At 47.2% G+C, this 13773-nt stretch overlaps 1 protein-coding gene across 4 annotated transcripts in view; it reads right to left on the bottom strand.

Annotated features, from left to right (window-relative positions):
- Window positions 1–13502, bottom strand: part of LOC115159204 (mucin-2) — a 47586-nt gene extending 34084 nt beyond the window's left edge. Inside the window, exons 1-3 of one of the 4 annotated variants that reach the window (XM_029708680.1) lie at window positions 12159–13502; window positions 5080–5388; window positions 1281–4866 (exon numbers count right to left, since the gene is read on the bottom strand). In XM_029708680.1, coding sequence (XP_029564540.1) covers window positions 1281–4270 — 2990 coding nt within the window. In that variant the 5' untranslated portion in view covers window positions 4271–4866; window positions 5080–5388; window positions 12159–13502. Of the gene's footprint in view, window positions 1–1280; window positions 5389–12158 lie in introns of all 4 variants that reach the window. The other 3 variants (XM_029708682.1, XM_029708681.1, XM_029708683.1) reach the window with 3 other exon arrangements.
- Window positions 13503–13773: the final 271 nt, after the last annotated feature.

The raw sequence follows: 13773 nt of genomic DNA, 5'->3' as shown, positions 1-13773 counted from the left end.
AATCCTGCTATCCTGGCTAAATTCCCGATCTGGCCCTCATACAATCATGGCCACCTAATCATCCCTAGTTTCCAATAGGCTCATTCATCCCCTGTAACTATTCCCCAGGTTGTTGCTGTAAATTAGAATGTGTTTTCACTCAACTTACCTGGTAAAATAAGTTAAATACACTGAACAAAAATATAAACGCAATATGTAAAGTGTTGGTGCCATGTTTCATGTGCTGAAATAAAAGGTCCCAGAATTGTTCCATAAGCACAAAAGCTTAATTCTCTCAAATTTTGTGCACAAATTTGCCAAGATAATCCCTCCACCTGACAGGTGTGGCATATCAAGAAGTTGATTAAACAGCATGATTATTACACAGGTGCACCTTGTGCTGGGGACAATAAAAGGCCACTCTAAAATGTGCAGTTTTGTCACACAACACAATGCCACAGATGTTTCAAGTTTTGAGGGAGTGTGCAGTTGGCATGCTGACTGCAGGAATGTCCACCAGAGTTGTTGCCAGACAATTTAATGTTCATTTCTATACCATAAGTCGCCTCCAACATCATTTTAGAGAATCTGGCAATACGTCCAACTGGCCTCAACCCTAGACCACTGGTATGGCTTCATGTGGGCGAGTGGTTTGCTGATGTCAATGTTGTAAACAGAGTGCCCCATGGTAGCGTTGGGGTTATAGTATGGGCAGGCATAAGCTGCGGACAACAAACACAATTGCATTTTATCGATGGCAATTTGAATGCACAGAAATTCCGTGACGAGATCCTGAGGCCCATTGTGAGGCCCATTTTTTTTAAGGTATCTGTGACCAACAGATGCATATCTGTATTCCCAGTCATGTGAAATCCTAAGATTAGGGCCTAATTAATTTATTTCAAATGATTGATTTCCTCATATGAACTGTAACTCAGTAAAATCTTAGAAATTGCTGCATGTTACGTTCAAATTTTTGTTCAGTGTAAATAAAATTCAAATAATTACACTAACCAATTCCTTACTTTTCTCATTTTTTCTCTCCTCTTTTTTCAAAGTAACCAATTTAATAAAAAATGTTTTCTCAAAATTCAAGTGGCCTATAATTACAATATTGTCTTATTTTTTATTGATATATTTTTTAAATAATGCCAAGCAATATGGTCCTGAGTTTTTCATGGTCATCGGACTTTAATTTAAATTTTCAGGAAATACTCAGAGCTGAATGCCGAATCTGTGTTGGCACAACAATGTATTATTGTAGCTGACTGTAATTGTATGGCTCAGTGGGACTCACTCACCCGTCTCTCTCTGCCTCCTTCTTCTCCAGGTCCTGTATGACGTCCAGCAGGACCTTGATGGTGTTCTGGCTGGTCTCCAGGACCCCCTCCATGCTGTGCAGCTGGGTCTGCAGGCTCCGGATGTCGTGCAGGGGCCCGTTGGGGCCCATCAGTTTCTCTGCTACCCAGGTTGGATCCAGTTTACTCCTGGCCCCCGACACCAGCCCCCCCAGGATCTCCTGCACCTGCCTCAGGGTGTCGGCCTGGGTGGAGGTCAGGGGCCCAACCGTGGGGCCCCCTCCAGAGCCAGAGCAGCCACGGGCCCCGGACGGGCACTGGCCAGGGGGGAGAGCTTGCTGGCTGTTGGGGGTATTGGTCCCTGAGCAGAGCATTTTATGGAGGGCCCCGAGCTGAGCTCCTAGCTGAGCCTGAGCCTGGCCCAGGCAGGTGGGTCTGGAGATGGCCTTGGTGGGCGAGGAACCCTGGTCCCCCTGGTTCCCTTTCAGAGGGACCACCAAGGGTGTTTGAGCTCTGTGTTTCAGAGAGCTGGCTCGAGGACAGGGCAGGGGTGACCCTGAACTTCCTGACCTCTCCTTCTCACTCGCCCGCCTGAGCAGGGGCGCCCGGCAGGCCGAGCCTGGGGTGCAACTCACCCCCTCTTTGCGTGGGGTGTACGGGGGAGGGGGCGGGGGTGGTGGTGGAAGTATCCTCCTCTCCCCCCTACACTCCCACTCTATCACCCTCTTGTCCTGAGCGCTGCAGTGTTGGGCCTGAGGTGGGGGGGTGTAGGGGGGTGCAGGGCGAAACGTGGAAGCGTAGAGGGGCACAGTTTTCGTTGGAGTTGCACAAGATGGCGCCGTTGGAAGTGTATGGTAGGATTTTACCATTGGAGACGGGGAGTTGCAGCTTTTTACAATGGGAGAGGGAGAGGAGCAGTATTTTATTTGAATATGGGCGGAGTAGGAAGGTACTGCTGGAGGTTGGGAGGAGCAGGGTGGTACGGTCTGACATGGGGGGTTCCCAGGTGGTATGGTCTGAATTAAGGAGATGTAGGGAGGGGCAGTTTGGGCTGGGGGGTGGCATGATGTCACAGTTGGAGGTGGAGATATGAGTTGATTTAAGGAAGAGCACGATAGGGCAGTTTGTGTTAGGATGGTGCAGGGGGCTATATTTGGAGTTGGTGTTGGGGGGGGGCAAGTTGGGGCTGTGGAGGGGGCTAGAACAGGATTTGGTTTTGGGTCATGGCAATTAGGGGCTGTATAGGGGGCTATCGTTGGAGTTGGTGGTACGGTGGGACAATTTGGATTTGAGGCTGTGGTTGTAGTTATGGCGGTGCATGTTAGTTTGGGTGGGACAGTTTCAGTTTGTGTAGCGAGAGGTGGAGGGGTTTGAGCTTTAGATGGAAGAACAGTTTGGGGAAGCACTGACTTTTTCGGGGGATATGTACAGATGGACCGGGGTGGGGAGGCGCAAGGCAGAACCACCAGTGGTGGTGTTTCACAATATGGATGGGTGGAGGTTGGCACAGTTTTAGGTACGGAAGCATAGAGAGGCACAGTCTGAGTTTGGGGGGTGGAGGGTTCCACAGTCGAGGGAGGTGGGGAGGTGCAGTGCTGCATGGTGGGAGGAGGCGGGGAGGCGCAGAGACTGTCAGTTTGTGTTTGGGTGGTGCAGGGCTGCACAGTCGAGGGAGGTGGGGAGGTGCAGGGCTGCACAGTCGAGGGAGTTGGGGAGGTGCAGGGCTGCACAGTCGAGGGAGGTGGGGAGGTGCCTGGCTGCACAGTCGAGGGAGGTGGGGAGGTGCAGGGCTGCACAGTCGAGGGAGGTGGGGAGGTGCAGGGCTGCACAGTCAAGGGAGTTGGGGAGGTGCAGGGCTGCACAGTCGAGGGAGTTGAGGAGGTGCAGGGCTGCACAGTTGAGGGAGGTGGGGAGTTAGGAGGGGAGACACAGGGACTGTCTGTCTGTGTGGGAGTGGTACAGTAGGACACCTCCCTTCCCGGGTCACTGATACCACGGTTCATGCGCCATCTCCTCCTCCCTTGGGACAGAGTTGCACTCCCCTGGCGTTTAGATCCCTCCCTCCCACAGGTCACAGAACCGCAGTAGCAAGGCTCTGCAGTGTGCCGAAGCCAAACTGGTTGAGGGGGAGAAGAAGAGTCATGCCTGGAAGAGTCCATGTGATTCCCAACAGCAGGGTGGATAGCGTTAGCCTCAGTGTTAGCCTCGCTAGTCCTGAGGCAGTGGGGTTGGTCCACCAATCCCTGTTTAGCCTTAGACCCAGGGCCGTTTCCATCTATAGATGCAGGTTCTGAAATGTGGTTGCGGGTAGTGTAGTACTCATTCTTTTTATCGTCCTGTTCGTCATCCCCATTCACCCCCACCGAGTCCCCCACATTTCGGTTGCGCGTGCTGACGGCCGAGGGCGCCGGAGGCTTAGGCTTGGGCTTCTTGAGGCAGGAGGAGGTCTGGATGGCCATGCTGGTGCACTGCCTCCGGGAGAGAGGTAGTGTGAGGGAGCAAGGCCGTGGGGGCGATGGTGGTGCCCAGCAGCGGCGCGTGGGCCCCGGGGTGAGCGGATGAGGGGGCGCCCGAGCCAAAAACGCTGCCACTACCTCAATAGTGTCTGCCATATCTCCTCGGACAGCCCCAACCACCGAGGCCTGGTTGGAGGACACCTCGTCCCCCATTGACCTCTCTGTTAGCCATCCCTGCGGGGCCATGGGGCTTATGGGGGTGTTCTTCCGCAGGGGGTGGGGGCTGTCACGCTCAGCGGCAGTCCTCTCGGAGCCTTTGGTTCCAGCGCCAGTGGTCCCGCTGCCGCCGCCATCCTCCAAGTCTTTGAAGCGCACCTGGTGTGTGCGGTTGCGGCGGCGCTTGAGGCGGCTCTCGATGTCCGGCGAGTCGCGGTTGAGCAGCACGGAGCGCACGGTCATGGCGCCAGGCGGCTTGTCGGCTGTCTTGCTGTTGGTGTATTGACCAATGAGCAAGTGATTCGGCTCTTTGCTCACCATGTCTCCTGTGGCGTCTTGTTCTTCCCCCCGACATCCACAGTCCCTGCAGGCCGTTTGACGTGATAAAATCCTCTGTCAGAGAGTAAGGAGTAATTCTATTCTATCTCAATGCAATTTGTCTGTTGACAATTCGTTTCTTCTCTATGACAATGGGATACATGTATTGTCGCATTTGTTGAGCTGGAGTTCCATCACCAAGCAGATCTGGGGAGACAGCTGTAGCTTGTTGGTTTGAGTGATCATGGAGGTGATTTGAGATAACTGTCACACTGCAGTGCCGTCCGTCCTGCCATCCCCCTTCTGCAGCACTCCATAGGACTGGTCCTTTCTCGTGTGTGTGTGTGTGTGTGTGTGTGTGTGTGTGTGTGTGTGTGTGTGTGTGTGTGTGTTTCTCCGGCTATCTGACTTCCTGAGAAATGTAACCAAAGCCAGAAGGTTTGTACTTTGCTCAGACTACGGATAGAGAGAACTGTATTCTGAGCTTTAACGTCATAAAGTAAGTCTTCAGGGTGAACCGGAGTCTCATAGTCCACAGAACTTCATTTACTTCAAATTTTCGTCCACTCAGCTTCCTGATTTCCTTATAAAGAGCAGTTCTATATAGCCGCATTAAAAGTACAATAACGTCAGCACATTAAACATGGGAGCAAGTGCCAACTTAAAGTATGCCTCATACAAAATCTACATCTAAAAGAGGACATGTTATTTCACATTAAATAAGTCAGAAGACCCAGAAGAGAGAGGTGAGCGTGAGAACAGGGCACACAGTTATGTTGCATGACTCCTGGATGCACTCAGCTCCAACGTACCTCTAATAACATCCCAGGAGATGGAATCGTGACAGGGGCACTGTATCTACCAGCGAATAGGCACAGCTCCTCTGAATACACCTTATCCATCCTTCCCATCCCCCGAATATACAGGCTGGCCCTTCCTGTCCGCTTAGCATTGTCCCAGGGGGCTGGAGGAAGAATGGATTGGTAAGATGTGGGACAGCACTGTGTGACTCCCCATAATGGTCTATCTTCCTCTCTCACATTCTCTCCTTCGCTCTCTCTCTTCCAGTACCTCTTCTCAGTGACTCATCTTCCACTCATTGTGCAGGATAACAGAATAGCCTGGGTTCCGGAGGTGACCAAAGAGAGAGAGAGAGAGAGAGGAGAGAGAGAATTAGTCTTCATATTGTTGTCATCACATTTCCCGTGGAAGATAATGAAATGGACCTCATAAGAATGAAGTTTATAATAACCTAGCCAGTTGTTAAAAATTCATAAGAGCAGGGTCAACAGAGAAACGCACAAAGTGTGAGTGAAGGGGAGATTAAGTGTCTTTAAGATAAGTAATGAAAAGGAGAGAAAGACAGAATGAGGGAGCATTGATAGAGAGAGGGAGAGAGTGTGTTTGCTTGTGAGAGAGAGAAACAGAACAGATAGAGAGAAGAGCAAAAATAATAGACATTCAGACAGACATATACTTTCAGTGATTGACAAGTGTCCTGCCGTAACAAGATGCTTTGTGACAAGAGGCAGGCCTGTGGTCTGACAGTCTCTCTGTGGAGCCAGAGACAATTAGTGTTGCCTCACAGCTCATAGGTTATTTAGGGAATAGGGACCCCAGGGGCCATCACTGTTATTTACGTTCCCTTTTTTTCCAGATCTTGTTTCTTTTTATAAAAGAGGAACATATTTGTCACAGCCGTCAACCTTTTAAAAACATGATTATTAGGATTAATTATAATTACAGTCACGCTCAACGGGCCCGGGGAGGGAATGGGGAAGGAACCGTGGGCTCCTGCACAGATGTGAATCAGTTAGTGGATGTGGAAACCACAGGATTTCATCCTTGTTTTACATCCATGTTATCGCTGCAGTGTGGATCTGTGTACCGATGATCTGCTTAAATGTGACTCACTGAGGAGCGTGTATCAGACTTGCTAATGATGATACCTCTTCATTGCTGCTTTGAAACACAATGTAGTGGGGACACAGTCATTCACTTGAATTAGAATGATTTTGTTGTTATAGTTATCGTGCTGGATGTGAATGAAACTTTATACACGGAACCAGAATATAAACGTAACATGAAAAGTGTTGGGTCCCATGTTTCATGAGCTGAAATAGAAGATACCCGAAATTTTGCAAACGCACAAAAGTTTATTTCTCTCAAATGTTGTGCACACATTTTGTTGACATCCCTGTTTGTGAGCATTTCTCCTTTGCCAAGATAATCCATCCAGCTGACAGGTGTGGCATATCAAGAAGCTGATTAAACAGCATGATTATTACACAGGTGCACCTTATGGTGGGGATAATAAAACACCACTCTAAAATGTGCAGTTTTGTCACACAACACAATGCCACATATGTCTCAAGTTTTGAGGGAGTGTGCAATTGGCATACTGGCTGCAGGAATGTCCACCAGAACTGTTGCCAGAAAATAAAATGTTCATTCCTCTACCATAAGCTGCCTCCAACGTCGTTTTAGAGAATTTGGTAGAGCGTCCAACCGGCCTCACAACCGCAGACCAGGAACTCCACATCTGGCTTCTTCACCTGCGGGATCGTCTGAGACCAGCCACCCGGACAGCTTTTGAAACTGTGGGTTTTTGCAGAACTCAAGAATTTCTGCACAAACTGTCAGAAACCGCCTCAGGGTAGCTCATCTGCGTGTTCGTCATCCTCACCAGGGTCTTGACCTGACTTCAGTTCACCTTCGATGGCCACTGGCACGCTGGAGAAGTGTGCTCTTCATGGATGAATCCCGGTTTCAACTGTACCGGGCAGATGGCAGACAGCGTGTATGGCGTCGTGTGGGCGAGCGGTTTGCTGATGTCAACGTTGTTCAATTAAATGCTTTGGCAACAGCTCTGGTGGACACTCCTGCTGTCAGCATGCCTATTGCAATCAACAGCCTGATCAACTCTATGCGAGGAGATGTGTCACGCTGCATGAGGCAAATGGTAGTCACACCATATACGGACTGGTTTTCTCAACCACGCCCCTACCTTTTTTAAAGGTATCTGTGACCAACAGATGCATATCTGTATTACCAGTCATGTGAAATCCATAGATTAGGGCCTAATGAATTTATTTAAAATAACTGATTTCCTTATATGAACAGTAACGCAGTAAAATATTTGAAATATTTGATTTCAATTTTTTTGTTCAGTGTAAATGATTAACGATCATTGCAGCATTGAAACCATGTAGTGGGAGAACAGACAGTCATTCACTTGAATTAGAATGTTTGTTGTAATAGTTATTATGCTGTAGCTCAGATAGTCAAGCATGGCACTTGCAAAACCAGGATAGTGGGTTTGATTCCCGGGACCACCCATAAGTAAAAAAAAAAATTAAAAGAATGCATAAGTCAGTTTGGATAGAAGTGTCTGCTGAATGACATATTACATATTATCGTGCTAGATGTGGACGGGCCTTTATGAATGATACAGAATCATGAAATACTGTAATTCAGTGGTGTCTATAATACAGCTGTATTTTCTTCCTCTTTATGGTCAGAATTTGATCGACACTATTTCTTAACCTTGACGGTCATCCTCCCCGTTTCTCCTTCTCCGCTTCCAAACTAAATTTCTCTCTTTCCTCAATCTTACCTCTCTCCATGAAGAGTGTTTCCCATTCACCCTTCACCCTGACAGATTTCCCAAGTTCCACTCGTTGCAGGACCATTACCCTCCACTCATTCTCCTCCATGTCAACCCAATTCCACCCCTCCCTATCTTTCTTTCATCTACCACCCCTTCCTTTTTTCCCTTTTTTCAACTCCCATCCCGTCTCCAACCCTCTCTTTCTCCCATCCTCTTTCTCTCCCATTATCCTCCTCTTTTCTCTCTCTCTCTCTCTCTCTCTCTCTCTCATCCTCACCCTCTCCCTTTCTTTCTCTCTCCCCATCTCTATCTCTGCACCCTCTGTCTTCCCACCCCCTCTCTCTCCCTCCATCTCTCCCTTTCTCTCCTCCCACTCAGTCTGCAAACTGCCCTGAGATCAAGATTTACACCGACAGTTTAATGAATCCAGTGCCTCTTAATGCTCGGCACACTCTTGGGGCTGAGGCCCAGCCTTTCCTCATGTGACATTTCCATGTAAAGCTTTATTGGCAGACAACAGATAAATCAGCAGGCAGCAGAAGTGAAGGTGTGCAATGGAATAACGTAATGTTTGATCTCTGTGCTTACTAAGTCATGTTGACATTGAGAGACCAATGACACATATATATATATACAGGATATACATTGGAGATGGAGGCTAAGTCTTGTGTTATATATGACATATTTGATTTCTCGGGATGTTACAACTTATGCCAATAAAGCACCTTGGAGTTTTTCACCCTGTGTGTGTGTGTGTGTGTGTGTGTGTGTTTGTTGAGGGGGAGGCAGGCAGAGTGCTGCAGATTGAATTGTTATGTAAAGGCGTGTCAGATTGGATTGTCTGGGCATGGCTAACTTTATCCGACATGACTGTGTACACGCACAGCCACCGACAGGGGAAGGGGGAGAGGGTTGGGTGGAGGTAGGTAGGTAGACATGGATGGATATATTTAGAGAGAGGGAGAGAAAGAGGAGGCAGGAGGGAGGGAAGAACCCCCTTGCAAGGGAGGAGAGAAAATGTCACGGTTAGGGTTCAGTGAAGTGGTAGATCAGGAACATCAGCATATCAGGGCCTTAAAGGACCTGGAGAGGACCTATGAAAAGGTATATGATCAGTTATTGGTCCTGGGAGCAAGGGGAGAGAGTGAAGAGATACCTGCACAGCCAAGGGGATTGGATTTATAGAGCGGCGAGCTGTCTGAACAATATATACAGCAAGGCACAAAGCAATAGTGATGGTTTATCCTCTGGTTATATTTCTGTGGGCAGGCAGAACAGAGGTAATAGCGGTGTGTTTAATGTTGTGTGAGAGAGAGAAAGGGAGAGAGTCCAATTCAGTACACACCTCTTAGGAGCAGCCTCTAGGTAGGTGCACATTGCATTATGTCTGTTCATAACTGTAATTTATGAAGTAGATTAAGGTTCTCGCTACAGAAGTTTCTCGTGGGAAAATATTTCATTAAGTTTTATAATGACCCAGGATACACACGTGTACAAACACACACGCACACACACACATATCAGCCCATCGGGAATAGATGAAATATATTCCATAAATCCTTCGGTAGATGTAGTTGGGACTGTGTGTAACATATAAACTGTGGTACAGTGAACAAGACTAAAGAAGACTCCAGGCTAGAGCTGAGCCCAACCTTCTAATAAGTAAGCTGACGGGACATGTCCCTATACGCACATAGTTCACATAGCCATTCACAGAACAATATGTTTTCACAGGTGCCAGGTCACATTACAATAGAAATCTACAGCTGGATAGCCATCCGCTACAGCAACATAACAGGTTAAGGATGTATACTTTGAGCCTACAGCATGGTATGTTAGATGGGAAAGATTGCTGAGAATTTCATTGTTTTGGATCATAATATTTATTTTTTACCACAAAAAATGTCATGTTTTTTCTTTTTGCAACTGCCTGGAAAGAGCTTTGAGGATCTATAGGCTATAAATAAAATATGTATTTTATCATTATTCGACCAAATAATAAGACAATCGCTGTACATTAATGACCAGCAAATTGAATCAGCTGGTTTGCTCGTTAGTGCATTTGTGATTATTAGCATATTACTTTGTAGCTAGCTAGATTACAGCTAATCCTGCAGCTAGTAAACTAATGTTACAGCTAGCATATTAAACCAAGGTCTTCAGTGCACCACAAAACTATCTTGGATTCCGGAGAAAAAGCCTGGGTATTACTTCCGTGAGGCTGAGTGAGTCTTCAGGTTTAAGGCAAGGTTATTCATAACTCCAGGCTATCTCAATTTTCAACAAACTACCTCCTAGTTAGCTGCTAGCCGGATTACTCACAACTTTTCCAATGAGTGTCCTAAATGATTGTTCCGTCTGTGCTATCTTGACCCAAATCCACTACCAGAGAAGGATGTAGGACAGCAGCTTGCTCTCTTAGGTCAGTAAAAAGTGCCAGTGATACCACATTACCATCTTCAGGAAGCTAATTCAAGGGGATCAACAATATGAGACGATTAACAGCCGGCAAACTGGTTGCAATTATTATTCGTTTTACGTTGCGGTCAGGTTGTATACTAGTTGGCAAATTTGATTTTGTCAATGTCTTTTTAGCAACCTGAAAAATACATCTTTATCTGTTTGTAATCTGTAATCTTGATGCTATCATGAAAAAAATATTTTTTTATCTGGGAGCAACAGAGACTGTTTAGTTGTAATCTCGTTATTTAACATCTTCTCAACTAAAAAAAAAACGTACAACCAGAATATAACGTCATTATGGCCTCGTGCCAAATTTCACCCACTGGATCAGTCCGGTTTTCTACTGGTAAGTCTCCCAAGTGGGAAAATTAAAGATGTAAAGTCACATTTTGTGACCCATGCCAGGTGGTTGCGGTGGCGTAGTTTCAAAGGCCTGAATAGCATGGGAACAGGTGATGGGGATACGCTGTCTAGGCCGTGGCACACTATGTACATACACTCCCTAGGGGGTCCTTCTGTGGGCTGGCAAGCTGTTGTGCTGCAATGTCCCTGTCTGGCCCAATGTCCCAAGAGCACATCACTGTATTTCAGTAATAGGAAAGCTCAACCTGATCACATTTAAGACACCTGGACAATATAGTTGGACATCAGATCATCGCTTTAATCAAACCCTTATTTTACCAAGTAAGTTGATTTAGAACACACCACATCCTAAAAACGAAGGGGGATGTATAACCGGGGAGAAAGAAAGGCTGAGTATGAAAGAGATGGAGAAATGGAGGGAGAGTGAAGGGATGGGGGAAGTGGATGAAGCGAGATATCTAAACGAAGAAACAGGGAGGTAGAGATAGAGAAAGATGGAGTTATGGCGGAAACAGCAAGGTCACATTTCTGGCACGGAGCCTAAAGTGGCCCCTAGATATGCACAGTGATGAGAGTGAGAGTGAGAGGGAAAAGATAGGGAGCAGAATGACAGACAGTGCTAACAGCACAGTGTTTCTACAAAGAGGGAGCAAGGGGGTAAGAGTGTAGGGTCGTGTGTTTATTTGGGTGTGTGCGTGTGCGAACGAGCGTGTTCACGTCTGAGTAAGTGCGAGTATGATATTGTTAACATGAAGAAGAGAAAAACATCTGTGTAACCTATGAACTCCATTTACCATATGGGCACAATGACAACACACGCTGTAAAAAAAAAAAAGAAGTCACATACAGTACACACACCAAGGCATGCATCGCATGATACACACAGTGTACACTCGTGCTCTCATCTCATCCATACACTCCAGCCATTACCACAAGCCCGTTCTCCCTAATTAAGGCACCACCAACCTCATGTGACATACCACCCCCCCCCCCCCCCCACACACACACACTCTTACTCGTGGAAAATATGCACTGATAGCATTCTGCTTCAATGTGCAAACCGGCATCTCTGACGACCCAATCTAAGCCCCTTGGCCTTTAAAGCTGCTCATAAAGATGCACATTCTCACACACAACTCCCAAACCTGCCGTAAATCACATCCCAACACGCACGCACGCATTTGGACTTAAACACACACACACAAGCATAAGCACATACACACACACATGCAAGCACACGCTCAAACATACACACACAGACACACGCACACGCAAGCATTGTGCACAGAACCACACACACACACACACACACAAGCACACGCTCACACATACACATACACAGAACACACACAGAACAGGTTTCTCTCCCAGTCAATTCTAACCATGGTTGTGACAAGGTTACACACCGGAGTAGAAAGGAAGAGAAGGATAAACAAGTAGAAACCAATAACTCACCAGTTAATCCACTGCACCAACCAAGAGCATGCATTCCTTATATCACTATTTTACACCTGCCCTCTGATTATCTGTTTTTCTTTTTCCTCCTCTCCTGGGACTAGTCCTCCTCTCCCTCTGTCGTGGGCTGTTTGGGTAGAAGTAAAGTGATGCTCGGTATATCCTGAACAGAGGAGTCACACACACCACCTCTTCTTGTCTTCTCTCACTTTACTGTTTTACTCACATTCTTCTTCTTCTCTTTCCTGCTCGCTGTTTGTTGTTCTTTGGTATTCTTTCATTTTCACATCGCTCCAGTTTGTTCTTGCTTTCTTTCTTTCACTCCTCTCTTTCACTGCTGCCTTGTGTGCTCCGATCCTCCGTTCCCTAGTATAATCAGTGAGTACTCCATCTGTCCCCCTCTCTCTCGCTCTCTCTCCGTCTGCTGTGCCCTCTGTTTCACTCTCTTCTCCCCAAATTCATCTCCTCAACTGTGAGCCTCTTCATCTCCCAGCCTGAGCACTGTGGCTTTGCAGGTGACTGTCAGCGTGTGTTCGTGTGTGTGTGTGTGTGTGTGTGTGTGTGTGTGTGTGTGTGTGTGTGTGTGTGTGTGTGTGCAGGCACGTGTGTGAGACAGAATGGGAGGGAGAGCAGGAGTAGAGACACAGTGAACAAACAGGCAGATATCCTCTTAGATGCTCCGTTCAGTTTGCGCCCTCTCTTTCGGTCTCCCTCTCTCTTTCGCTCTCCCTCTCTGACCTCTCTTTCCCTCTCAGTGACGCCGCACAAGTCTTGTATACTTGTCAGCAGAGGGAGGGAGAACGAAAGAGAGAGAGAGAGTAGGAGGCAGGAGAAGGTGGGGCTTGTGTGTGTCTCTCTGTCTAATTAAAAAGCAGAGTATGTACAGCTGCAGAGAGAGGGACCGAGGGAGAGTGGGAGAGAGCCGAGCGAAGGAGTGAAGTGATCTAGGGGGCGGGACCAATGGGCAGAGAGGGAACGGGGAGTCACTAGGGGATGGGGATAGAGAGAGAGTGAGAGAGAGAGAGAGAGAAGGGGGGGGACCCTAGTGTGTGAGGTTGGAAAAGGAAGGAGGTACGACCGGACACCAAGGTCAGCTGTAGAGGGCTGAAAGAAGGGCAGAGGGGGAGCAGAGAAGAAAAGAGAGAGAGGATAAGAGGGATAAGAACAGACAGGTCGAATTCTGCAGACGTAAGTTGCTCATAATATGAACAGAAGAAGCACAACCAGAGAATCTTGATGAGGGGAACAATAGAGTGAGTGCATATGGGTAAAGCACCATAGAAATATTCCCATAAAAACAGATCCCCTAGAATTCTATTCATAGCGATACACAGGGTTAAAATATAAGGTTAAACAGCTGTTCTGTATGGATACAGTATCTACAGTATAAATATGTTCCAAATCACCTTGATGTTAATCTGAAAAAACTACCGTATAAGCAGTTTTATCCCACTGATGATTCATAGATTAATTTGGCCCTGGCTGCAATTTATGCCGATGTCTTTGTGTGTGTGTGTGTGTGTGTGTGCGTGCGTGTGCATTCTTGTGTGCATGCGTGTGTGCGCGTGTGTGTATTTCTTTGTGTGTGTGTGTGTGTGTGTACACTCCATGTGTT

This window comes from Salmo trutta, chromosome 23 (genome assembly GCF_901001165.1).
Source record: "Salmo trutta chromosome 23, fSalTru1.1, whole genome shotgun sequence".
Classification (NCBI taxonomy): domain Eukaryota; kingdom Metazoa; phylum Chordata; class Actinopteri; order Salmoniformes; family Salmonidae; genus Salmo; species Salmo trutta.
This window is presented reverse-complemented; position numbering and strand designations above follow the sequence as displayed.